This window comes from Bos grunniens, chromosome 2 (genome assembly GCF_055505025.1).
Source record: "Bos grunniens cultivar Pamir isolate PY7600 chromosome 2, Bosgru_T2T1.0, whole genome shotgun sequence".
In the NCBI taxonomy this organism is placed as follows: Eukaryota; Metazoa; Chordata; class Mammalia; order Artiodactyla; family Bovidae; genus Bos; species Bos grunniens.
In genome coordinates, this window is record NC_141166.1 from 14,660,058 (window position 1) to 14,686,951 (window position 26,894).

General features: G+C 41.0%; 1 protein-coding gene across 1 annotated transcript; it reads right to left on the reverse strand.

Annotated features, from left to right (window-relative positions):
- Positions 1-986: 986 nt before the first annotated feature.
- On the reverse strand, positions 987-26,782 carry SNRNP40 (small nuclear ribonucleoprotein U5 subunit 40). The gene is made up of 10 exons (XM_086333226.1): positions 26,609-26,782; positions 23,680-23,809; positions 21,937-22,030; positions 20,058-20,223; positions 18,888-19,010; positions 10,816-10,936; positions 8,527-8,609; positions 7,385-7,446; positions 2,027-2,130; positions 987-1,494 (listed from the first exon to the last, which is right to left on the reverse strand). The coding sequence occupies exons 1-10, from the start codon at positions 26,750-26,752 to the stop codon at positions 1,445-1,447; spliced, it is 1,077 nt and encodes a 358-aa protein (XP_086189352.1). The 5' UTR covers positions 26,753-26,782; the 3' UTR covers positions 987-1,444.
- Between the last annotated feature and the right edge of the window lie 112 nt (positions 26,783-26,894).

The window sequence follows — 26,894 nt, forward strand, 5'->3', positions numbered from 1 at the left end:
CACCCTGCTGGTCACTTCATTAACGAGTTAAATCTTGAACATATGCTCAATTAAAACTATCCTCTTTCTTGGACTTGCCTGGTGGTTCAGTGGTTAAGACACTGTACTTCCACTGTTGGGGGGCATGAGTTCAACCCCTGGTTGGGGAACTAAGATCCCAAAAAACCCCCATCCTCTTTCTACTTTATAATAGATGATTCCGTTTGTGAGCTAAAAGTATAATACCAAACATGTTCAGAACAGGCTGGAGGTGTGAAGACCTCTATATTGAGACAGGAGATTCAGAAAAGAAGACTCCAGTCCCCAGTGCCAGATGGGCTTCATTAGTGCTGGTTTTTGTATGCTGGGCATAGTCACCCTGCAATCCAGAGACAGCAGTAACCTGCCGTGGGGGTAGAAAGTAACTAAGTCTTAGACAATGTCATGGCTCAGTAGCACCAATTTTTAAAAAAGATTTCCTTCTTTTTGGCTGCACTGGGTCTGGTTGCTCCATGCAGGCTTTCTCTAGCTGCAGAGAGCGGACGCTGCTCTCTGGTTGTGCACTGGCTTCTCACTGTGGTGGCTTCTCTTGTTGTGGAGAACGGGCTCTAAGCATGTGGGCTTCAGTAGCTGTGGTGTACGGGCTTAGCTACTCTATGGCAAGTGGGATCCTCCCAGACCAGGGATGGAATCAGTATCCCCTGCATTGCAAGACAAATTCTTAACCACTGAATCACCAGGGAGGTCCTCTCATATTCCTTCTGAATTGAGCCATTCCAGCCAATGCTATTGCTACCGGCTGAGAATGCTGCAAACCTGCCCACTTTAGGAAACCTGAGGGTAGGGATTGCTGCTCAGAAAAGTGCTTTTGGCAGTGTAGACACAGACCATGTTCAGATTCTCTGAAGTTTAAGTGGATTGTATGTATCCCCTGGTCACACCATGCTCTCAGATTTATAGTGATCAAGCTTCAGAGAAAAGACAGCAATAAATTCAATCCACATGGCTTCTGTAAAAAGGCATCTAGTTGGCTTTTAATACAAAATGAGTCAGAGAAACAAAGAAAGAAAACATACAAGCTATTGAACTAAACAAAAACAAAAACCCGATAAATACATTTCAGTCACATTCCCTGTCTTCAGCCTAGATTAGGAAACAGGAAATGATGAACCAACCAATGTCTGTCCTTTTGAAGAAACCTTATTTAAAAAAAAAAAAAAGAGGAAAAAATAAAACAATCCCTAAAATCTGGCATGTGGTTTTAAGAGGCCACTGGAAGCTTGCCTTAGTCATCGTGGTGAACTGGGACACTGGTGGTTTGGAACACAGCTACCTCCTCCTCATTTCTTGCTACTAACAATCTTCATCTGAAGGGAGGATGCTGGCTTGGACATCATTAGATGCCACTTACGCTGTCTGAGGTCTCAGGGTCAAGCAGTCTTGTGGAGTCTTCCATTCCGTATCTTCACTGAATCTCCCCCATGTATAGTCTCTTGTCACTGGATGCTGAGAGAACTGAGGTGAAGAGAACAGAGAAGATAACTGGAAGTAATGAAGGCTCAAGGAGACTTGGTGTTTAAGGGCTCTTATGTCAAGAGGCAATTTTGGTATAAAAGAGCAACTGGATTTAGCTTACATTCCCCTTCTCCTAATAACCATTCACAGGAAACTATAGCTTGGCTTTTCAATCCGAATTCTTTCAAAACCATGAGGGTGGACCGTGCTATGGGAAATACATTATCAGGGTCTAAATCTTGATTTTCCTTGTCAGTCAAGCCTTAAGAAAAAGATCTCAGTCATTCTAGAAGAGAAGAATCAATGTCTATGCTAGTCATTTTGTAAATGTGCTTCTGCTTATTATTCTTAGCCCTGGAAAAAGTTATATTTTCTCAGAAATTCAAGTCCCATTATTTAGCTTAGCTAGCCAATAAAAGGTAAGTTAAGTTCTGGTTTATATCTGAACATTAAGAAACATCATTCTTTTATCCAACTATATCACTGAATCACAGACCTGAAGCAAGTAAACTCCCAGTCAGGACAGACTTACTGATGGGTTCATCGGGGTGGAAAGCCACTTCATTGATGGAGCCAGCATGGCCCGGTAGCTTATACAAAATCCTCCTGCTTGTGGTATCCCAGACGTAGACGAACCTGCAAATATCATGAAGAGTAAGGCTAAGGCATCCTGGAACTAAGGGTAAGGAAGAAGTATGGCTTTTTAAGGGAAGTGGAAGCAACCTTTTATTTAGTGACTCCATACTTACTGAACTGTGCTCTGATGTTTAGAAACTAGGAATATAGATTACAAATAAGGCATGGATCCTGCCCATGAGCAACTGAGTGGAGAAACAGGAATAGCTAAATTATTGGTATTTTCTAATACAAGCTTCTTAAATAGGAAAGATCACAGAGAAGACAGACAAATGGTTCTTCCTATAGCTCCCACACAGAAATCTTTAAAGAACACCCAGAGACTTCCCTGGTGGTCCAGTGGTTAAGAATCCACCATCCAATGCCAGGACCATGGGTTCAATTCCTGGTCAGGCAACTAAGATCCCATATGTTGCTGCTACTGAGCCTGCGTGCCACCACTAGAAAGGAGCCCACATGCCACAGTGAAAGATCCCGAGGGCCGCAACTAAGACCTGATGCAGACATAAATAAATATTTTTAATAAAAAAGAGCACCCAATATAATTAGGGTGTAGTTAACTTCTTATATACCTAGGAATGTCTTAAACCCAAATACACACTCGATCCAGATCTTGCACTGAATTCATGGGCAGAAAAATACTTAATGCTAGCATGGGAAGGGGCCAACAGATATTAGCTAAACTTATTCTACAGAAAAGAAAACTAAGGTATAGTGACTTCTCCAAGGTTACACAGTTCATCAGTGGCAGAATTAAAATTAAAATTCTTAATATATATTCCAGTATTCTCCTTTCTCTTACTACCTTCAAATGCCTTGCGTCCCTTGCCACCTCTCACTCCCTCTACCCCTGCCAAAAGAAGTTTCTTTGACCTTCAGCCTTGTTTGGGTCATTTTAAGCTGAAAGTAAAATAAATAGATATTATCTTCACATGACCATGCAAAGAAAATATGCTGGTACATTTAAAAGGCTGATGATTTTCAAATAGGTTATACCAATTATTCACATATTTGTTTTGTTCAATCAACACCTAAAGGGTATACTCATCAGTACATGATTATAAAATGCCTAGTTCTGAACATTACATTTTTAGTTTAAAATGAAGATAAAAAAAAAAAGAACTTCTTAATTACAGTGTAGCTCACAAGGTTTAGGCTCCATAAAGTCAAAGTGAAAGTGAAGTTGCTCAGTCATGTCCAACTCTTTGCGACCCCGTGGACTGTAGCCTACCAGGCTCCTCTGTCCATGGGATTCTCCAGGCAAGAATACTGGAGTGGGTTACCATTTCCTTCTCCAGGGGATCTTCCCGACCCAGGGATTGAACCCAGGTATCCCGAATTGGAGGCAGACACTTACCTCTGAGCCACCAGGGAAGCCCATAGGAAATAAATAAAAACTCCATGCAAGGCGGAGGAGAGGGAACCCCGTCTGTCTCTAGACTCCTTGGCTCTAATGCTCAGGTTTTCCCCAGTGTCTTGTCACACACAGTAACTGTCCTCATTAATCCAGCTAAGGCTATGTGGCATAGTGAAAAAGTGTGTTAAGTTCTGGGTTCAAGTCTCAATTCAACTATTTAATAGCTAAGTAGCCTTTAGACATTTACCTAACTTCTCTGAGGGCCTTATGATGGAGTAATGATGGAGACAATGCTGATCTCACAGCTTGGTTGAGAGAAATGAAATAATGAAATAATGTATGCCAAGTGCCCAGCACACAGAATTTATGATAGCTATTGTTATGATGATAAAGCGCCTGTCTACAATGCGGGAGACCCGGGTTGGATCCCTGGGTTGGGACGATCCCCTAGAGAAGGAAATGGCAATCCACTCTAGTACTCTTGCATGGAAAATCCCATGGACAGATGAGCCTGGGAGGCTACAGTCCATGGGGTCGCAAAGAGTCAGACACGAATGAGCGACTTCACTTTCACTATTGTTATGATGAATAAATAAATTGTTATCAAAATAGAATCACATGAAATCAATACACTGAATAAATCACTCACAGCAGAGACTGACCAGTCATTTCATAGTCCTTGATAGGAACTCTTGAAAGGTTTCAAATCTGAACAGGAGTAGCTAGGTGAACTACAAGTAGGGAAGAGAAATTTGCCAAATTCAGGCCAAGCTGAAAAGCAGTTTTCTGAGAAGAATACATTATCCAGGCATATAAAAGCCAGCAGAAGTCCAGATCTCCAAGGGTTTACTTTAAGGCCTCACTTTCCACGGCTGCCAATTAGATGCTAAATTTAGAGGGGCCTTATCCTCTCCTTATTCTGGGATGGCAACATTCGGCAGGAATCAGGCTCCTTATGTAACAGAGCGCTGTTGACTTGAGGCTAATTGGTGAGGTGGCCTGTGAAATGTGGCCAACCCTCAGCAGGTAGACAGACAGGCTTTTCCCTAGACCAGAGCCATGCTTCCACATGCAAGGTTTAAAGGAACAGTGGGGAGGGAAAGAGGGAAGAGAGGACACCGAAAGCTAGAAAAGAGCCAGTGTCAGAAACAAACTGCTCAGAATAGCTAGGTAGACATCATTTAAAAGCTTAATCACACAGGAAAGATACAGCTCTACTGAAAATCATGTACAAATACCTAGAAAGGTTCTTACTCTGTCAGAATGTAAGACATCTGAACCGTGGACCTGTTTTTCACGGTCTTCTTTAGAAACCTGGCAATTGAAAATCCTTTAGATTCCCTCTCCAAGGTAACCTGCTAAACCACCAGGACTCAAACCAGCAATGTGGCACAGTTTTACCTGGGTCCTTTCCCCTGCCATAAAATACTCAAATATTCACCCATTTTCCCCTGGCGTTAAACGTGCCAAGGGAAAAAAAATGGATTCTGGAATCTTCTATTCAGAATTGTTCACAGGTCAGAAAGGTGTGGGACAGATCAAAGTGAGGCTTCTTTATGGTTGTGCTAGAGCCCCAAGTAGGAGAAAACTCCAGAATACGCTGAAAGCCCAAGCTAGCCTGGGAAAGGCTTACTGCTTATAAGATGATGCCTGTTTTCATTGAGTAGCAGGAAAATCTCTAAGTTGGGAGAAAGATGGGGTTAAGCAGAAGAGGGCTAACAACATTTCCCAATGGGAGCTAAACCCAGAGTCTACCATCCGAGTGCCTCGTCATTCTTTTTTTTTTTAAATAAAATAGTTATTCTTATTTGTTTGGCTGGGCCAGGTCTCAGTTGTGACATGAGGGATCTTTAGCTGTGGCATGTGGGGTCCAGTTCCCCGACCAGGGATCGAATCCCGGCCTCCTGCATTGGGAGCAGAGTCTTAGCCACTGAGCCTCCAGGTAAGTCCCCAGGGCCTCGTCATTATTTACCATCCCATACTGTGGCCCAAAAGCCTGGGCACTTGAACATCCCTATTCAACATCTGACTCCCTCCCAAATAACGTCACCGTAGGCATACCAAATAAAATAGCATCTCACTAAAGAATTCTCTACCTTCTCTGTTTCTCATTCATCATTTAATTCCTCAGGCAGTTTAAACTGATTCAGCTCAGGGTTGGAAAATATCTAGCCCGCATTCTGCCACATCCTCACCAAGCAATCTTGACACTTTTCTCAATGAACTCAGATCCAGCTCTGAATCATTCCCAACACAGTTGGGTATTATTAATAGCTGAGCTGATATGCAGGACAAAATCTGACCATCCTTGAGCTAGGAATTCATTCATGCAATATTGCTTAGAATTGGTCAAGCACTGCCCTGGATTCAGAGATGAGTAAGATTCATTCCCTGATCTCTAGGAGCAAATAATTTAGTAGGGGTTGCCCCACTATATTTGTCTTACTATAAGATGCAATCATGAGAAACGCTGGGATGGAAGAAGCACAAGCTGGAATCAAGACTGCCAGAAGAAATATCAATAACCTCAGGTATGCAGATGACACCACCCTTATGGCAGAAAGTGAAGAGGAACTCAAAAGCCTCTTGATGAAAGTGAAAGTGGAGAGTGAAAAAGTTGGCTTAAAGCTCAACATTCAGAAAACGAAGATCATGGCATCCGGTCCCATCACTTCATGGGAAATAGATGGGGAAACAGTGGATATAGTGTCAGACTTTATCTTTTTGGGTTCCCAAATCACTGCAGATGGTGACTGCAGCCATGAAATTAAAAGACGCTTACTCCTTGGAAGGAAAGTTATGACCAACCTAGACAGCATATTCAAAAGCAGAGACATTACTTTGCCAACAAAGGTCCGTTTAGTCAAGGCTATGGTTTTTCCAGTGGTCATGTATGGATGCAAGAGTTGGACTGTGAAGAAAGCTGAGCACCGAAGAATTGATGCTTTTGAACTGTGGTGTTGGAGAAGATTCTTGAGAATCCCTTGGACTGCAAGGAGATCCAACCAGTCCATTCTAAAGGAGATCAGCCCTGTGTGTTCTTTGGAAGGAATGATGCCAAAACTGAAACTCCAGTACTTTGGCCATCTCATGCGAAGAGTTGACTCATTGGAAAAGACTCTGATGCTGGGAGGGATTGGGGGCAGGAGGAGAAGGGGATGACAGAGGATGAGATGGCTGGATGGCATCACTGACTCGATGGACGTGAGTCTCAGTGAACTCCAGGAGCTGGTGATGGACAGGGAGGCCCAGTGTGCTGCGATTCATGGGTCGCAAAGAGTCGGACACGACTGAGAGACTGAACTGAAGATGCAATGACTGCTAATAAAGGTTAGGTGTATATAATGTGATTACAACCCAGAAAAAAGAGCAATTAGTAATGCCCAACAGGTAAGGGAGAGAGAGGGCCAGGTAAGTATATAGATACAATATAGGTAGATTACTAGGGAGATACAGGAGTTTGGATAATGGAGGCTAGGAAGGAATGTAAGAACAGGAGAAGTTCCACGTGAGTGAAGCACTGTGGTGATTGACGGTGGGGGAGGAGTATGTAATAACACAACATGTATGTGAATGAACTGAAGCATGGCAGAAGAATCTCATGAAGAGAACTGGAGCCAGATTAGGAGTCTGAATTTTATTTCACTGGCAAAGGCAATCTAACAACCAAAAAAACGGTTTACCTTCCAGGTTTAAAATGTATCCAAAGAGGGTAGAAACGATGTATTTGTCCACAAGATCTTTAAACCCTTCAGACTGCACTACATACAGCTTCATCTCTGAGTACAGCTATAACTCAATGTTTGCTCTGGCTCAGTACTGGCACTTCATGTATCAAACAAGAGAAGATACCTGCATAGCTACATCATTCTTTACCTCATGTCCAGTAATCCTTACCTGTCAGCTGAGCCAGCTGCTATCTTGCTTCCATCAGGTGACCAAGAACATCTCAGAAGATTCTATAATGATGAACAGGCAGGAATCCAATGAATACAGTACTGTACCAAATGTATGCACCCCTCTTGATTAGACTATAGCATCACTAATTAAGAGATTTTAAATGCTTAAGTACAGTTTTTTGTTTTCTGGGGTTTTTTTGGGCTGTGCTGCATGGCCTGCAGGATCTTAGTTCCTTGACCAGGGCATGAACCTGTGCTCCCCTCAGTGGAAGTGTGGAGTCTTAACCACTGGACTGCTAGAGAAATCGCCCTCTTGAGCAGAGTTTTAAGTATTCTCTGCAACATATAATCAACAATTGTCTTATATTCTGTGGCCCAAGACAGCCTATTTTGATATATTTCAAACCAAAACTGCTTAATTTATAGTAAATTAACAGTGGACCTGGCTGTAAAATTTTGTTCTGCCTACTAATGGGGGCTTCTTCTGCTCATTTATCTGGATCCTCATTAAAATTTTTATCTTGAAGAAAATAAAAATAAAATCAATTCTAACAAAAGATAAAATTTGATTTATCTTTAAATAAAATTCTTTTATTTTGAAATCAAATAAAAGATTCAGTGAACCTTAATGGGTTCTCAAAAGGAAAACATTAGTCTATATTAACAAACTGTCTGGAGCAAAAGCTGCTTTGAAGAGCTCATCTGAGAGTTTTGGCAAAATTTCAGTCTCTCAGAGCTTGGCCTGTGGTTCTTACTGAGGGAAGGGATGTATCTGAGGACTCTAAGAGCTGGTCACTGGGAGGGTGAGGGAGGTCATCTGGGTAGCAGCCACGGGAGTCTGAGTCCCATATGGAACACTGACCTGTGAGAGTCAAAGTTCCCAAAGAATTAAGAAAACAGAAGCATCTTGTTGAAGTGGGAAGTCCTAAATTTGAGGACTCCATCACCATCTGCCTATGAGTGCCTCCTTGCCTATGCTGCTGTCAGTTTTATTTCTGGCAAGAGCAGTTTTGCTGGACAAAAGTGTTACTGGAATGCTGCTCCTTCTAAGGAGAGCTATTAATCTCTATATCCTTAGCATCATCTTAAATGTCTTTGAATCAAATGGACAGTAAAATTCCTCTGCCATGCAGAACTCACCTTTTCAAAGTTGTGCACATTTCCTTGAAATATCTTCACACACCGCTCTTTGGGAGCAAATGGCCGGACATCCCAGACCCGCACTGCAAATTCAAACAAAGAAAACAAAACAGTTATCAGACAGCGGTTTCCTGAGAACCCAGCTGAAACCAGTATCATGTCAATGACAGATGCTATTTAGTGGGTGGAGAAAGACCAACGTGGTACAATGCTATTTAATAAGCCTTTTTTCTTTTACTAACGGGAATGAAATGCATTCAAGTTCCTTAACAGGGACTAAAGACACTGAGAAGGTAGGAAGGGAAAATGTCAAACACACTGCTGGTATTTGCAACAGAAAGTAGTTGAGTGCGATACTGATTTCAACAAAACATATTGCCAATGATTCCTCTGTAAACCTGAGTCCCATCTAGCAAAGTTTCAACATGACAATCTAAACACCACTGACTACTGTGACAATCAATCTATAAAAATCAAACTCGGGACTAAGCTTTTCCAGTTATGCTCACAGGAAAATCTGACAATTTAATTGTAATCAAGGCCAATATAGAAAAAGTGAACTTTGAATCCAGTTCTAGCTCTGCTATATATATGGGGAAAATATCAGGAAAATAGTGAGATTCTCTGTGCTTTGGGTGCCTTTGTAAAATGAGAATGCCATTTGATCTTTTTTTAAAAAATATTTTAAAGGTCAAATAAGATGATACATAAAAGGGCTTTAAGATTGGCAGCAATAAACAATAAAATGAATTTGTAATTTTTATTATATACCTATAATGAGAAATTCTTATTTTTATTTTAAAAACCATTTAGGAAATCTCACCCTTCCTTATAATGACTTCCCTGATGGCTCAGATGGTAAAGTGTCTGCCTACAATGAGGGAGACCCAGGTTCGATCCCTGGGTTGGGAAGATCCCCTGGAGAAGGAAATGGGAACCCACTCCAGTATTCTTGCCTGGAAAATCCCAAGGACGGAGGAGCCTGGTAGGCTACAGTCCATAGGGTTACAAAGAGTCAGACACGACTGAGCGACTTCACTTTTTTTCTTTTTTTACCTTTCCTTTTAACAAACAATGCTAGAATTAGACAATCAAAAATCTACTGAAATAGGATATAAATACCCACAATAAGCAGTGGCCACAGCCATTGTTAACTAAAGCTAAATGTACAGTGAAATTTGAGTGCTGTAATTTTACTTGAGTATGGGAAAAAAGCCAACAATCCTTGAAGTTAAACAGGCATAAAAAGGTGAAACTACACATGAAAGTTTGCTATTCAGCTGAGAATACAGCCAGAAGGCAAGGATGTTCATTCATTCAGCAAGTATTTATTGAGCACCCCTTGAGTGCTAGGCTTCCCTGATAGCTCAGTTGGGAAAGAATCTGCCTGCAAAGCAGGAGATCCTGGTTTGATTCCTGGGTTGGGAAGATCACGTGCAGAAGGGATAGGCTACCCACTCTAGTATTATTGGGCTTTCCTTGTGGCTCAGCTGGTAAAGAATCTGCCTGCAGTGTGGGACACCTTGGTTCAATCCCTGGGTTGGGAAGATTCCTTGGAGAAGGGAAAGGCTACCCACTCAAGCATTCTGGCCCAGAGAATTCCATGGACCATGGCCTGTCCAGTCCATGGGGTTGCAGAGTTAAGACACAACTGAGAGACTTTCACTTCACTTTGAGGGTTAGGCACAGTTTTCATTACAAAATGTTAGTGAAAACATTTTAGTATACCAGAGGGGCATTTCCAAACTCCTTCAGTATTAAGCATATAATCCAAGATGTCATCTTCCTTTTCTGCTATGGAAAACACATCCTCCCACCCAACAACTTAAAAACAAGTGAAGAAAGGACAAGTGTGTTAGTGTAAATCCAGAAATCGAGGTGTTTTAATGAGGACCTCTCGTCACATCGATGCTTTTGGAGTAGGGAGGGAAGATAGACTGGCAGAAAGAGTACAAGTGAGATATCAATAGGTCTGTTGATCATCTGAGCTTGGAACTCTCTACATTATCAGTATAGAAACTGATGCCCAGAAAGAACAAATGCTATGTGTAAAGATGTTCAGGGATTAGATGGAAGATTTGGGACTATCATCATGGCTTCTTGACCATCTCTTCCAAAGTTTTTTCTATTACAACCTGTTTTCCTAATTGCCCTGGTGGACACCTGCAAGCCATCCTGGGCTCTTTCCTTGGACTCTCTTTTACCCCAGCACATATTTCGAGCACCTAACGCCCATTTTATTTAGGGTCTACAGCAACTGACATGGAGAGGTTTCCTTTCCAAAGTTACCTGTATTGTCCATTGCATTGGACAAGAGGTAAGAGCCTTCAGAACTTAAACTCAGGCCAGTCACTGAATCTGCATGACCTCTCATCGTGTAGGTCAGCTTATTTTGGCGCAGGTCCCAGACCTACAGAACAAAACAAGGTGACACTCCCAGAAATCAAACTGTGAACAGCAAAGAAACAGTTATTAAAGAGTCGACCTGGGAAAACTGGCATCCCTTCTTAATCTGCCTCTGGGCCAAGCACTACTTTACCACAAAATATAGAATTTCTGTCAAAGAAGGAAAAACTCCTGTCTTTCTAAAAACAGAGTTAAAGTTACTAAGTTTGGCTAGAAAAATATAAACTAATGAATGTCAAAATATTAACAAAACATAAGAGGATTTAAAGAGGTTATTTTCAATTCATAACAAAATGTATTAGGAATTAAAAAAATAAAGTAGCTTTTAAAATACAATCTATGATTCTTTGTAACTAGAAACAAACTATTGCAAACAACTATATAAACACAGTTAAATGACTTCATTTGAAAAAGGCATTTTGATTGCATGTAAAATGTACATAACACAGTAATATACAAAAACAGAGGTTTAAAAATGTTCATTTAATGTCATAATACATATATACACATACGATGGAAAACCACATTAAAAGAAAAATAAAGTTTAAGTTCACGGTTTTCTGGTTAGGAAAGCTAAGAGAAACACTTCAGCTGAAAATAACCTAATGTCAAACAGAAAAAAATAAATGGTTTATTAAGTTATGGCTCATAAACACACTGTAACACTACAGGCGCTTATGCTAGACTTTGAAGACCAAAGTGGAATGCATGAGGGTTTAGGGCCAGGCTGAATCAGTCACTGCAACTTAATGAGTTATGTATTGTATTATTGGGCCACTAACCCTTCTGAGCCTGTTTCTGGCCTGTAAGATGGGGATAACATTGACTTTTTAGGGCTTTTGTGAGGATTACAGATAGAATGCCTGGTACACAGCAGGCCCTCTAATTGGTTGCTATTATTAAGCAAATCCTAAAAACATTCTGAAGATCAAATGTAAAAATGTTTATAAACAAACTATTATTAAGCAAATAAGAAAAATATAAAAGTTATTTATAATTACATAAAAGAAATACATTAAAGGCAACAGAAATGGTCTGGAATGTCATGTGGAAAAAGAACAGCAGTTCTGTTAAGGTCACTGTTGTTATACAAAATTTCATCCAAATTTGATTTAATATTGCCACAGTTTTTCTAACTTAAATTTTCCGCTGTCCCTTTAAGGCACTTTCCTCATCTAGAAATGAGTTTGTCAAAGCAATACATACGGCAGACAACTCCACTTTCCCCATCAATAACTCATTCATGTGTGGAACCCAGCACACTTTATACACAATGATTTTTGTGTCAGGATGTTTGCTGCCTCAATAATCAGGAAAGCTTGAAGTGGCTGACATTTTTTGTTCAAGCCATTGTTCCTTCTCTTCAGAGAAGGCATTGTTGAAACCTTTAGCTCTTTAGGAGAATGAAATTCATCATCCTTCACAGCACTTGGGAGCTATTTCCAGACCTTCCACTTTGGGGCCTGCACACGTTGTTTTGTATACCCAAAATGTATCCGGGATTTGCCAGAGGAAGAGTGAGTAGGGCAGTAATTTAAGCAAAATATTTTGCAGATGTCCTAATCAGCTGTTCAGTGATTGTGGCAGGCACTGTTGGAGATAAAAGAAATGTTGTTCTGTTCTCAAGGAGCTAAACAAGTGACGAGAGGCCTGCACAAGGGGCAACAGCCAAGAGGGCAGAGGGATTAATGTTGCCATGGTACACGGATGGGAGTGAGAAAGGGAAGGTTTCACAAAGAATAAAGCACTTGAGCAGGGCATGGAAAAAGAATTTACTGATTTATTCCCATGACACGCAGTTTGTGGAATCTTAGTTCCCTGATCAAGGACTGAACCCAGGTCCTTGGCAGTGAGAGCAGGGAATCCTAACCAGTGGGCTGCCAGGGAATTCCCAAGAAGTACTTCTTTATTTAGACAAAGTAGAAGGTTATTCCCAGGCAAAGATGATGCATGAAAGCAGAGGGACAGGAAAAAATTGCTGGGTTGTAGGGAAATGGGCAGAGAGGAAGCAGACAATGCCTGAGTGATAGGCAGGCAAAGGCCAGCTCATGAAAGGTTTTGAATGACTGGCTTGGACTTTACCTCCCTCACTGGGGAGCCACAGAAGGGTAGAGTAGTGGAATGAGTTGATCAGATTCTAGAAAGAGCCTTCTGGTCCAAATAATTGGAAAGGATGAGAACACAGATGGGACTATGTTAAAAAAATAAATTAAAAAAATTCACCAACTGACCTCCCATTCTGACTAGAGCTCAAGATTACAAGAAATGCCAACCAGATCTTCAAGCCACCAAACAGAAGCACATTTTCTTCTTTTATTCATTTTCCTCTGACTCCACAATCCTATACCCAGGAAGAAAATCTCAAGAGCCTAACAGGAACTGTGTGTTTGTTCACAAATATAATCAGAATTTGCTCACTCCAGATTTTAAGAGGGCCTTCCATTCCCTATTTGTTCCTCCTGTCCCAGAATAGGCAGTGCTCTCTGAGAGACTGAGAAGCAAACAAAAACCAGGCTCTTCAGGAGTACTTCCTAACGTAGTAAGGCAGTGCAGGGATTTGTCAAGCAAGCTCAAGAGTGGTAAGCCCCTGTCTGCTTAAAGGATACTTGTTAATTGAGTAGAAGCAATATGATAGAGTTGTAAGACTACTGGCCCTCTGGAGAGTCCTGGCTCTACCACAGACTATTTGATCTTGGCCAAATCACTTAACCTTTTAGAGCTTTGCTTTAGTCACCTGTACAATAAGAGAGATGACGAGATGTCTAAAGTCCCTTTCAGGTTTGACATTTTCTGAGTCTATTTCTGATGGAAAAGGAGCCTCCCTTTTGCATTTTAAAAAGAAACTTATGAGGGCCTGCGTACTATTCAGAGTCTTTCTGGGTCCAAGAACAGTTACTCATCCCTAAGCATGTCAGAACAGGATGCTGTTAAATAGGGAGAAGACTGAAATTCTATGGATGGTTTCACATTCCTCTAGCATACCCCTTAGTTATATAGGAGCAAAATAAAATAACTAAAGCAACCTAATTTCAAATACCATCTTTATTAACTGCTATCATCAAAAAACAATCTGACAACTGTATCCAAAACATGAACTATCCTTATATTTGCTAACACACTGATTTTCATCTAGAAATCTATTCTAAGAAGTAATTAAATATGGAAAGCTTCACACGCAGATATATTGGATACATTGCATACAGCAGCATAATTTGTGATAGTGATACATATGAAAAGCCTGTGCAGCAACGAAGATCCAGGACAGCCAAAAATACTAAATACATCGCCTGCCCATGCAGGGGACACAGGATGGATCCCTGGTCCAGGAAGATTCCATATACCATGGAGAAACTATGCCCGTGGGCCACAACACCTGAAGCCCATGCGCTCTAGAGCCTGTGCTCCACAACCAGAGAAGCCACTGCAACGAGAAACCTGGGCACAACAAAGAGCAGCTCTGTTCACCACAATTAGAGAAAACCCGAGCATAGCAACGAAGACCCAGGGCAGCTGGAAAAAAATTAAAAAGATATGTCTGAGCTCATACTTAGAGAAAACACTAAGCCAGTCATGGCAATATCCAATGTTGGGGATTCTAGGCAAAGGACTAGCCACATATATGTGTGTGTATATATATCCCGTATGTGTGAAATCTAAACTATGCCACAAGTAACCTTATTTACAAAACAGACTCACAGAGATAGAAAACAAACTCATGGTTACCACAGAAGAAAGGGAATGGGGAAGGTATAAATTAGGGGTTTGGGATTAGCAGATATAAGCTACTATATGCTTCCCTGGTAGCTCAGCTGGTAAAGAATCCACCTTTAATGCAGGAGACCCTGATTCGATTCCTGGATCAGGAAGATTCCGGGAAGAAGGGCATGGCAACCCACTAGGCTATCCACTCCAGTACTTTTGGGCTTTCCTGGTGGCTCAGTTGGTAAAGAATCCACCTGCAATGCGGGAGACCTGGGTTTGAACCCTGGGTTGGGAAGATCCCCTGGAGGAGGGCATGGCAACCCACAGGCTTCCCTAGTGGTTCAGATGGTAAAGAATCTGCAATGTGGGAGACTTGGGTTCAATTCTGGGTCAGAAAGATCCCCTGGAGAAGGAAATGGAAACCCACTTCAATATTCCTGCCTAGAGAACTCCATGGACAGAGGAGCCTGGTGGGCTACAGTCCATGGGATTGCAATAAGTTGGATATGACAGAGTGACTAACACACACATTATATAGAAAACAGATAAACAATGAGGTCTTACTGTATACCACAGAGAACTATATTCAGTATCTTGTAATATAACATAATGGGAAAGAATATGAGAAAGAATACATATGTATAACTGAACACTCTATTTTATACCAGAAACTAGTACAACATTGTAAATCAATTATACTTTAGCCAAAAAAAAAAAAAAGCGCCTACAAGGCTATGATGAAGAGTCATTAAGTGCTGTACTCATAGGACTCTATTTATATATTTCTCATATTTGAGATAAATTTGGATTTCAGAACAAAATTGGTATATATCAACAAAGACTGAGATTAGCTATGTGAGGAAAAAACTGATCCAAGAGAAGGTACATATATGTATCTGAGAAGACATGGAAAACCTTCAAAACCTAAAAACAAACTCATTGCCTTCAGAACTAAAGTACAACTGAATATATTTGTTTATGAAAGTTAAAAGTGCTAGTCACTCAGTTGTGTTCAATTCTTTGTGACCCAATGGACTGTAGCCCGCCAGGCTCCTCTGTCCATGGAATTCTTGTCCAGGCAAGAATACTGGAGTGGGTAGCCATTCCCTTCTCCAGGGGACCTTCTTGACCCAGGGACTGAAACCAGATCTCCTCCATTGCAGGCAGATTCTTTACTGTTTGAGCCACCAGGGAAGCCTACTTGTTTATAGAAGGTCCCAAAACAGTTTAGACAAAGAGCCCAGAATAAGCCACACTATTTGTTTTAAAAAGGACTTACTAGCATGAGATTATTATTCTTAGGCTCGTCTATCCCCACAGTTATGAAAAGATCAAATTCTCATAGTTTAAAAAGTCAGTCTCAGATGGTCATACATGGTATGATTCTATTCATATGATATTCTGGAATAGAAACTATAGGACAAGAAAGAGATCAACGGTTTGTAGGGATTAGGAATGAGTAGAGGGTTTGATGCAGAACAGTACTATAAAATTTTTCTGGGTGATGGAAATTGTTCTGTCCTGTCTGTGGTAGTTACATGAATCTGCATAAGCATTAAAATCCACAGAACTGTATACTAAAAAGAGGTTAGTTTCATATGTGTCCCCAGTCACTCAGTTGTGTCCAACCCTTTGCAATTCCATGGACTGTAGCCTGCCAGGCTCCTCTGTCCATGGAATTTCCCAGGCAAGAATACTGGAGCGGGTTATCATTTCCTACTCGAGGAGATCTTTCCAACCCAGGGATTGAACCTGTGTCTCTTGAGTATGCTGCACTCGCAGGAGGATTCTTTACCACTGTGCCACCTGGGAAACCCAGGGGAAAGGCTGCCCTGACTGGGAACTGAACTCTGGCTACAACAGGGAGTGCACCAAATCCTAACCACTAGACTACCGGGGAGCATCTAATTTCACAGTAGGTACATTTTTATAATAATAACTTAAAAGTATGAAAATTACCATGGCTAGATGACACCAGTCCACCTCCAATGTATTAGAAGCTGTCTAGCGATTCTAATGATAGTGGGTTCCCAAACTTCACTCAGGGAAATAATGCATTTGCTGTGGAGGTGATCTAATTAAGCACCCACATTCTGACCGTAGTCTCCAAAGAGTCATAGGGTGGAAAAGGGACGTGAAGTTGAATTTTGGAAATGGTGAATTTTTAGGTACTCCAAATGGGGATGCTGAGTAGCTGGCTGTATATATGGGTCTGGATCTGAAGATGTGGGTTGAGAACATCGAGTTATCTGCATAGAAATGACAATTAGAGTCACAGAATTAGATGGGAATTGTCCAGGGAAAGGAATATAATAAGAGCACTGAGGAAAGAACCTTGGGGAATAACAACATTTAAAAAATGCATAGACAGAATAGCTTGCACATGTATCTGATGGCTACGCCTGATGAAAAGGGTAGGGAAGTATACTGTCAGAGCAAGTTTAAAAAAAACAAAGACTAAAAGGATCTACTAGATTTAGTACCAGGGAGATCACTGGTGACCTTGAAGAGAACAGTGTTAATAAAACAACGGAGGCAGAGCCAGACTGATGAGCAGTGGTCAGGAGACATGGAATCGAGAAATGAAAGGGAGATAAGGCATTAAAGACAGTGAGTGTAGAAAATATTCAGGGGATTTCTCACAGGTAATAAGAGCAAGACTCTGGGCCCAAACCCTGGGTTTTGAATCATTGGTAAAATGGTATTGTGTGTGTGCTCAGTTGCTCAGTCCTATCCGACTCTTTCCGACCCTGGGAAGCCCATTAACAGCACTTATTTCATAGGTCCGTTGTGAAGCTTAAAAGAATTATAACGTAAAGCTCTAAGAACAACAGGTGGCACAGTGGTAAGCAATTCACCTGCTGATGTAGGAGATGCATGAGATGCGGGTTTGATCTCTGGAAGATCCCCTGGAGTAGGAAATGGCAACCCACTCCAGCATTCTTGCCTGGAAAATTCCAAGGACGAGGAGCCTGGCAGGGTCCGCAAAAGAGTTGGACCCGACTTATGGACAAACACGCACAGCATACATTGAGAACAGTGCCTAACACACTTAAGTGTTAGAGGATGATGATAACAGTATTATGATTGTAACCACTATCACCATCTTTAAAGAAGTTTGGCTGTAAAGGGGAAGACTGAAAGGGCAATAACAAGACAATGTGGAACTGAAGGCAGACTCTTTCCCCAACAAGAGAAGACCTGAGCATGATGAAATGCTAATAAGAAGCAATACAGTTGGTTAAAAGGATAGGATTTGGGAAAACTGACAGCATAAGGTCCCAGAGACAGGAAAGAAAGGTTGAAATCTTTCCATTTAAGGGACTACCTGTAGATAAAATGACATTCCATCCATAGTAACAGCAAAGGAGGCAAGGAGAGATGGGAGTACAGTACAATTTCTAGGTAGAAACAACATAATAAGTTGAGTATTTACCCAATAATTACTACTCTCATGATAAAGCATAAGGTAAGTCAAAGTCTTTGAAATACCTAAGGAAGCCAATAAGTAAAAGCAGAGACAAACGGAGTCGCTGCCCCCTCCCCCCACACATTTCATACTTACTGGCACCTGCTATGTCCAGAAACTCTACTCTACTGCTCTACTGCATTCGGCTCATTAATGCCCAAGACAACTCTACGCGATAGATATTGTTAACCCCTACTACACACATAAAACAGAAGTTGAAAGAAGTTAAAGAACTAGCGTGAAGTCACAAAAAATTAGAGAACAGTAGAACTGAGATTAGACCCCAAGTCAATTACTTGAAAGCTTGAGCTATATTATACTATCAAGAAGTCTATTGCCTCTTTTCGTCAACATCACTACCTTCTCACATTCTTAGCTACGGATCCCCCAAAACTTCCTTTCTATAGTTTCAAAAACAAAAACACACTGAAAGATTAGGGTAAAGAATCACAAACTGATTTATTGCTATCTCAATGAAGGCAATGCAGGTTAAAAAAAAAAAGTTTCAAATGCTGTTACTCAGGGAATACACCCTTCATTTTTCAGAGTTCCCACACAGGGACTTCTCACTTCATATAAACTGCCTGGTCCCTGATGGACAGGGACCATATAAGTTGTAATGCAACCCTGACACAGAAGTCAATAAAGACAAGACAGAAAGAAAACAAGTTCTAGTTTATCTTTCACTTAGGTGGTATAAAGTGCAAAGTTAAGAAGTTGGAAAGACTTACCTCTGTAAATGGAGACAGGTGAAAAGTAAATATAACATAAACATCTAAAATACCTTGATATCATTGTCTATTCCACCAGAAATAATCTGATCACTTGTATCATTGAAAGTCACAGCTAAAACTTGGTAGGTGTTCTGAAATGTCTGGATGGCCGCTTTCTTGCGGATATCCCAAAGCTGAAAAAGAGGACAAGACAGTCTACAGTAACATCACTCTAAGAAACAACTGCACAGTACACCCATAAATCTAAGGACTGTGGAAGTGAAAACATCAGTAAAGGGACCCTGTTCAGAAATTTGTCTGATTATCCCATCAACATGGTGAGAACTGACTATAATTTTGCCAATATATCTGAATGCTGGTAGAATAAATCACTTTGGTTATATTTTCAGACTTCTTTGTTAAAAGTCTGAACACATGTGGTTAATTAAATGCCTTTAGAGTGGACATCTTCACCATGTTTATTAGTTCATTTGTTCTACACAAAGGATATTAGACCAGTGTTTTGAAATTGTAGATCTTAATTCATTATTCGGCTACAACTTACATTAAAAAAAATATATAGAGATACATATGGAGAGGAGGTTACATCAGTGAAAATGGCAGAGTACTGAGTGCCCAAAGATTGTCCCTCTACAAAAGCAGAAAACTGGCAAAACTCTGTCAGAATCAACTGCATCAGAACTCTAGAAACTACAGTTTACAGCAACCAGGTAAATACTCACTGAGGATGAAAACCAGCTGGGTCCTAGTGAGAGGGCTTTCTAGCACTTTAACTTACCCTGGCTCCATCCTCACTCAGCAACAGCTTTGAAAACAACATGTACTGGCCTTTTTATACACTGACTGAAATTTCAAAACATCCTTGTAAGACATGTATATTACTGTCACTAAAGACTGGGAAACTGAAGATCAGAAAAGTGACCTAAAGTCACATAATTAAGTAAACACTAAGTCAAGAATCTAATTATTCTTGGATGGTGGTCTACTTTATTCCAAGTGACAACTGTTCTACATGGTTGTAACAGTCTGTAGGATTCATAAAAAAAGAAAAAAACCTCAACTGCTTATTATCTGAAATGTATTTTAAAAAGAGTCTGTTTTGGGAAATGTGTGATAAAACAAAGTTGTGGAGAGAAGGGTATAGCATAGGTGGGAAGACAAGGTAAGTTTCACATTTTGTCGCCTCAGAAACCCTCAACACAGAGACAGACAACACCCACCTTGACTGTACCATCGTCACTGCCAGTGCAAACAAGCTGGGGGCCCCTCCTGGCTGGGTAACAGGAGTTCACAAAGGAAGTATGCCCCTTCAGTCTTTTAACCCTCTCGCCTGTTTCACTATCCCACACCGCCACAGTTTTATCTGTGGATGCTGAGAAGAGCATACTAGAAAGCAAGAGGAAGAAAAAAAAAAGTGAAGACAAGGAACAGCAATCTGTCTTCCTTACTCGTCAAAATGCACCCGAGTCTTCAAGATCACTAACATGCTGTGCTCTGACAGTTTGGCACCTGCTTCGGGAATGTCTCACCCAATGTACCAAAATCCTAATAGTAGTCTAGACCCAGTTATAAGGTCTACTCTAATAAATGTAAAAAAAATTTTCCCTTTGTCAGTCCCCATGACATGTTGTACATCTAATACGGCAGTCTTCTCAATCTTTCCCTCCTCTGTGATATACATTTCACACATCCTTCCACTTGAAAATGTATAATCACTCCCTGCTGCAGAAGTAAGACAGATAGTAGCAATTCCTGGCTCAGTAAATCTAACTCTTTCTCTAAAAATCAAAGCTTTTATTTTGCCTCTGAGAATGACTTCTAAGTTATGATTGATTTTATAATGATTTCTTTACTCAAACAGGAAAACCACACAAGGCTATGTACCTAGTTATTCAAGGAACTCTAAAATTTTAGAGGTAAGAGCGGTAAGACAATAAACGTTTACTGAAATACTGAATGGGATTAATTAATTTTGTAGAATTACATTTTTATATAATCCATGGTTATTATAAAGTTATTCAATTGTTAAAATATTTATAATAAATGTCATAATGAACAGATAATGAAAGTTGAATAATGTTAAGGGTAAAAACAGCAGACAAGATTGTGTTGTATAAGAGCTTTTTTTTTTTTTTTTTTTTGACTGTGTGGCTTACAGGACCTTAGTTCCCCAACCAGGACTGAACCTGGGCTATGGCAGTGAAAGCGCTGAGTCCTAAACACTGGACTGCCAGGGAATTTACACAAGTAGTTCTAATACATACATAAAAATCAAACTGTTTTGAATAGGAAAAACTCTTGAGAAAAATATACCATAATATTAACAGTGATTATCTTTAGAATGATAAAAATGTAGTGTATTTTGTCATTTTCCTGCTTTTTTTTTTAGTTTTCTTGAAACAGATTGTTTCATTACTTTTATAATAAAAAATAATTAATTTCTACAGAAGGAAATTACATATTATGTCTTAAGAAAGAAAAAATTTTCTGGCTGTTGAAATGTTAGATAGATATTATAAATACATACATGGAACAATGGGCTTCCCTGGTGGCTGTAGTGTATTTTGTCATTTTCCTGCCTTTTTTTTTTTTTAGTTTTCTTGCAACAAATTGTTTCACTACTTTTATAATAAAAAATAATTAATTTCTACAGAAGGAAATTACATTTTATGTCTTAAAAATGAAAAAATTTTCTGGCTGTTGAAATGTTAGATATTATAAATACATACATGGAACAATGGGCTTCCCTGGTGGCTCAGACAGTAAAGAATCCATCTGCAATGCGGGAGACCTGGGTTTGATCCCTGGCGTGGGAAAATCCCCTAGAGAAGAGAATAGCTACCCACTCCAGTATTCTGGCTTGGAGAATTCCATGGACTGTACAGACCATGTGGTTGTGGATGTGACTGAGTGACTTTCTTATGGAGCAATAAATACCTTACTTGGGGTGACAGTGATAGGATGATAAGGTGGTTGTTCAAAATGCAGTAATTTTTGATAGCACGATCTTTTAAGAGAAAACTCAGGGATGAAATATGAAAGGATGCCAAGAAGAATTAATATAAGCAGCAGCCGTCATCCACAATGCAGAATACTCACCTGCCGTCTGTGTTATAATGAAGCTCCATCACTGCTCCACTGTGTCCCTTCAATGTAGCGTAGTTATCACAGTCTCCATAGACATTCCACAACACTGTTAGGGAGACAGGGGCTCTGTGAACATTACTAGGCAAAAGAAAACTATTACTGGCCATGGAAAGGGTACTTAAGAATTCACTAGAACCACAGTTCTGAAATTACACTGCTTTGAAACACCATTAATTCTATCAACAATATCTTCTTTACATTAGAACAAAAATAATGCAGCGTTTTCACATTTCATAAAATAAAAACATTTTAGATAATGGATATAATTTTTTAAATCTTAAGTTTTCTTCCATACTTTTAAAAAGTTGGCACTCACAGCTAGTTGTCTCCTATGAGTAGAAGCAGACTGCAAAATGATGGTACTTACGGGAAACTTTGGAAGCTGCAACTGACTTGAAAGTCACATGGTAATGACTTTATACTATATTTACTTAGTGTACATGTACTAAATACCTATTCCAAGTGCTGGAGTAAAATAAGGTAAATGAATAGAGACAGTTCCAATTCTTAGGGGGCTTGGTCCAACACAGAGTGAAGTTTGATAAGTATTATTAAGGAACACTATATACATAATAAGCTACTTAAGAGTTACTTTCCTGCAGATAAAACTGCTTCTAGTTTGTTTGATGAAATTAAGTATATCAGCAGTTAAAGTATGTTCAGCTAAGATCCCTAAGCCTTCTAGAGACTTGGCCACCAGTAAGTTTAAGGAACACCAAACTAGAAACTGAAATCAAAACAGACATCATTCACCCTGCTGCTGCTGCTGCTAAGTCACATCAGTCGTGTCCGACTCTGTGTGACCCCATAGACGGCAGCCCACCAGGCTCCCGTCCCTGGGATTCTCCAGGCAAGAATACTGGAGTTGGTTGCCATTTCCTTCTCCAATGCATGAAAGTGAAAAATCAAAGTGAATTCACTCAGTCGTATCCGACTCTTCGAGACCCCTGGACTGTAGCCTACCAGGCTCCTCTGTCCATGGGACTTCCCAGGCAAGAGCACTGGAGTGAGTTGCCATTGCCTTCTACGTCATTCACCCTGAGGCACAGTTAATAGAACGGAGTCAAAGGACCCATTTCATTTCACAATGTGGCAAATGATGCCAGAGGAAGCATCAGATGCTTCTGTAACCTTCTCTTTTGCTTTTTCTCATGACTTCTTCAATATGATTTCTACTTATTTTCCCCAAATGGGTGTTTCTGACTGGAAGCTGAGAATCTGGTAGCAGATCCAAATAAGAGACAAGTACATTATCCAAGTGAGTTGCCATGTTAGGATTTCCTCCTTCCTGAATGCTAAGATTCTGAGGCTATGGATCAAGAGAGCCTCATATCTTTGGGGAAAAAGTTCTCTCTCCTCATTACTCTCATTAGCCTTAAAGTGTAGATCTTAAAGTTTAGGCTTGCTAAATCGGCTTGAGATTTGCCTCCATGAAGAGGAAATTCCCAAACTAGAGCAACTCACTTTCCAGCAGGTGATATAACTCCTACTGTATTTACCACATGGACCCTAAGTTCTACATTCAAAATCATTCAGTATTTTCATGACTCTATTTTAGCTTATTAGCCACACAGTTTGTTATGTGACCAATTTAGATTGATACCTTTTATAGCACTGAAAGTTTTAAAAAATAATCAGTATAATTGGCAGTACTGGCAGACAGCAATTACTCCAGATTCAAAAATTATGCCTTACATATCAGTCGGTCAAATCCTGCAGATGCTAAGGTGGATCCATTGGGGTGAAACTTGCAGCAATACACTTCCCCTTCATGTCCTGAGAGAAGCATGATTGGGGCTTGAAGGGAGGAACATCTTGGAGGACCCTGAAAAAATGAGAAGTACAGTGTAGTTATTACATACAAAGGAGACTGAAAAGTTGGGGAACCGGGAGTACAGGGAAAGGACAATGGAAACAATGATGGAGTGTATTTCTCCTGATTTAGAGAACAGCAACTCTTCTCATATAACTTATGCCTCCAATTTGATACTCTGTTGCTGAAGTTTCCAGTGTCTGTTACACTAACTCTCTTCCTTCACGTGCTCTCCCATAGCCAAATTTTAATGGCTCAAACATGTTAAACTTATTTCTGCCTCAGGATCTTTTGTTGCCCCTGACAGGAGGCCTCTTCCCTGAGATCTTTCTGTGTGTGGTTTCTTTCCAGTGCTTTCTCTTATCTTTCCTGGAACACTCAAGCCTAAGCAGCACCCTACCTCTCTTTTGTATTTGATCAACACTACTGTTTTCCCTCAAATAACTTATCACTATCTGAAATAATGTTTCTTATGTATTTGTTTAGTTTGTCTCCCCTGCTCTGCCATGAGAAGGGCTCTGTAGTGCAGGAACCTTACCAGTGTAACATTACACTGTTTTCCCAGTCTCTAGTTCGTTTAATGAGTGAATGATTGAACTAATGTTTCCAACAACCCTGCAGGGTACAGGTTACTGAAGAAAGTAGTTTTGATTATGGTCTTGGATATTAAGACCAGTCTCAGTAGTGGGCAATTCAAAGAAACCCGGGCTGATATTCTCGTCAGACAGAAGTACACTATTAATAATCTGCAAATCTCCTTAGCAGTTTCCAGCTTACTCATTTACTCAAGAAATACTGTGTCAGGTACTGTCCCAGGCACTTAGGAAACAGTATTGAACGAGATAAAAAATGAAGCTTGTGTTCTAGTGGGAAGGACAGAAAAGAGGGAGGGTGAGCAGAAATAAGTAAAACATATAGACGGTGGCATGTGTTATGGAGAAAAACAAAGCAGCAATGTAGGTGAGCACAGGGTATGGCAATTTAAAATGGGCTGGTCAGGAAAGTGGAAAAGTGTTATCTGAGCAGAGATTGGGAAGAGCTGAGTGTAAACCATGTGGAGAGAGCAGAGCAAACGCAAAGACTTTGTAGGAGGAGCGTGGAAGCCACTGTGACTGGAGAAAGGCGAGCAATGGAAAATTGGTAGATTAGAGAGGTCAAGTGAAAGAGGGCAAAAGATTGTCAAGATTTCAGTTTTACTCTGACTGACGTGAAAAACCATGGAAAGTTTTCAGTAGGGGGTAATATGATCTTATGTTTAGAAGGATTTCTCTGGCTACTGGATTGAGAATAGACTGAGCATCCATCAACAGAAACAGGAATACCATTAGCATCCTACAGCAATAATGCCAGATGAGATAAGTGAAGTGAAAGTGAAAGTGAAGTTGCTCAGTCGTATCCGACTCTTTGCAACCCTGTAGACTGTATCCTACCAGGCTTCTCTGTCCATGGGATTCTCCAAGCAAGAATACTGGAGTGGGTTACCATTTCCTTCTCCAGGGGATCTTCCCGACCCAGGGATAGAACCCGAGTCTCCCACATTGGAGGCAGACACTTTAACCTCTGAGCCACCAGGGAAGCCCTAATGTCTTAAATCAGGAGCTAGTGATGGAAGTGGTAGAAAGTGTTAGTCACTCACTCAGTCATGTCCAGCTCTTTGTGACCCCATGAACTGCTGCCCGCCAGGCTCCACTGTCTATGAGATTTCTCAGGCAAGAAAAAAGGAGTGGGTTGCCATTTCCTTCTCCAGAGTACCTTCCCAACCCAGGAACTGAACCTGGGTCTCCCCCGTTGCAGACAGACTCTTTACTGTCTGAGCCACCATGGAAGCCAGGAGGTGGAAGAAGTGGTAGCAAGTCTGGATATATTTTGAGGATGGTGCCAACATTTGCTGACCAGCTGGTTGAGGAGTTGTGGGGGGCAGGAAGACATATATTTCCTTAGCTGAGCCTAACAGGATACAGGCAGAGGTATGATCACCACCTCAATTTTACAGGAAATGTAGTTAAAGAGCATGGATTCTGAGTTTAAAAGCTGTTCCTGGCGGTTTAGTCACTAAGTCATGTCTGACTCTTGCGACCCCATTGATTGTAGCCTACCAGCCTCCCCTGTCCCTGGGATTCTCCAGGCAAAAATACTGGTGTGGATTGCCATTTCCTCCTCCAGGGATCTTCCTGACCCAGGAATCAAACCCAGGTCTCCTGCATTGCAGGGAGACTCTTTACCAACTGAGCTATGAGTCGTCTACAAAATAGGATAATATTTCCTAACTCTTAGGAAGTTACCGAGATTAATAGAGTTTTCATTTACACAGCACAAGGGCTCAATGGATGGTAACTATTCTTTGGTTATTATTAATACCAGTGCAGAGAAACACAGCGAAAAGCAAGTTTCCCAAGTCCCCAAAACGAGCCAATGGCATTCATTTCCCCCCTTCCTTCGTTCATTCATTCATTCATCCATCCAATCTTCCAAGTTTTCTGAACGTTTATCGTTTATTCTACACTGGATCCCTGGAACATTTAAGAAGTCAAAACCCTGGTCCCGGTTTTTAGCTCAAGATCCTTAATTCTTAATTCTAACATCTCCTCACAGGGCGGTCAAGACGCTGAAAACGAGCGTCAAATGGAGAAACGCAGGGAGAATCGCCGGGTGTACGCCGCTTTTACTGTGTTTCTCTGCTTTAACTCCTAGGAAGGAGAGTCCCGCTCCGCCCGGGAGTGCAGGTTAAGGGCCGCGCAGGATCACCAGGTGCAAGCGCTGAGGAGAGGAAGATGAGCTGAGGGCCGAAGGCCGCCTGCTCCTTATACTCACCGCTTGCAGCAAAGCTCCCGGCGCCGCCTGCTGCTGCCCGGCTCCAGGGCCCGACCCTGCCGCTCCCAACAGTAGTTCATGTCGCTGCCGCTTGACTGGGACCAGTGGCAACTCTGGGCCCTTACGCTTCTGCTGTTCTATCATGGCGGCAGCCACTCTCCTCAGGCCGCCACTGACCGCGCCGACCCCCTCAGGTACCTCACGATTGGCTCGGACTTAGTCTTTCCCGTAGAACTTCCGGCCGATAGAACCCAATCGACTTCCAATATACCTCTCAGCACCGCCC

Bases quoted from the DNA above. Each gene is read 5' to 3' on its own strand.
- SNRNP40 (XM_086333226.1), bottom strand. From the start codon at position 26,752: ATGATAGAACAGCAGAAGCGTAAGGGCCCAGAGTTGCCACTGGTCCCA. The intron at 20,224-21,936 runs GTGAGTATTCTG...CTTGCTTTCTAG, and splicing joins CATTATAACACAGACGGCAG to TATGCTCTTCTCAGCATCCA. The intron at 8,610-10,815 runs GTAACTTTGGAA...TTGAATTTGCAG, and splicing joins CAATGCAATGGACAATACAG to TGCGGGTCTGGGATGTCCGG.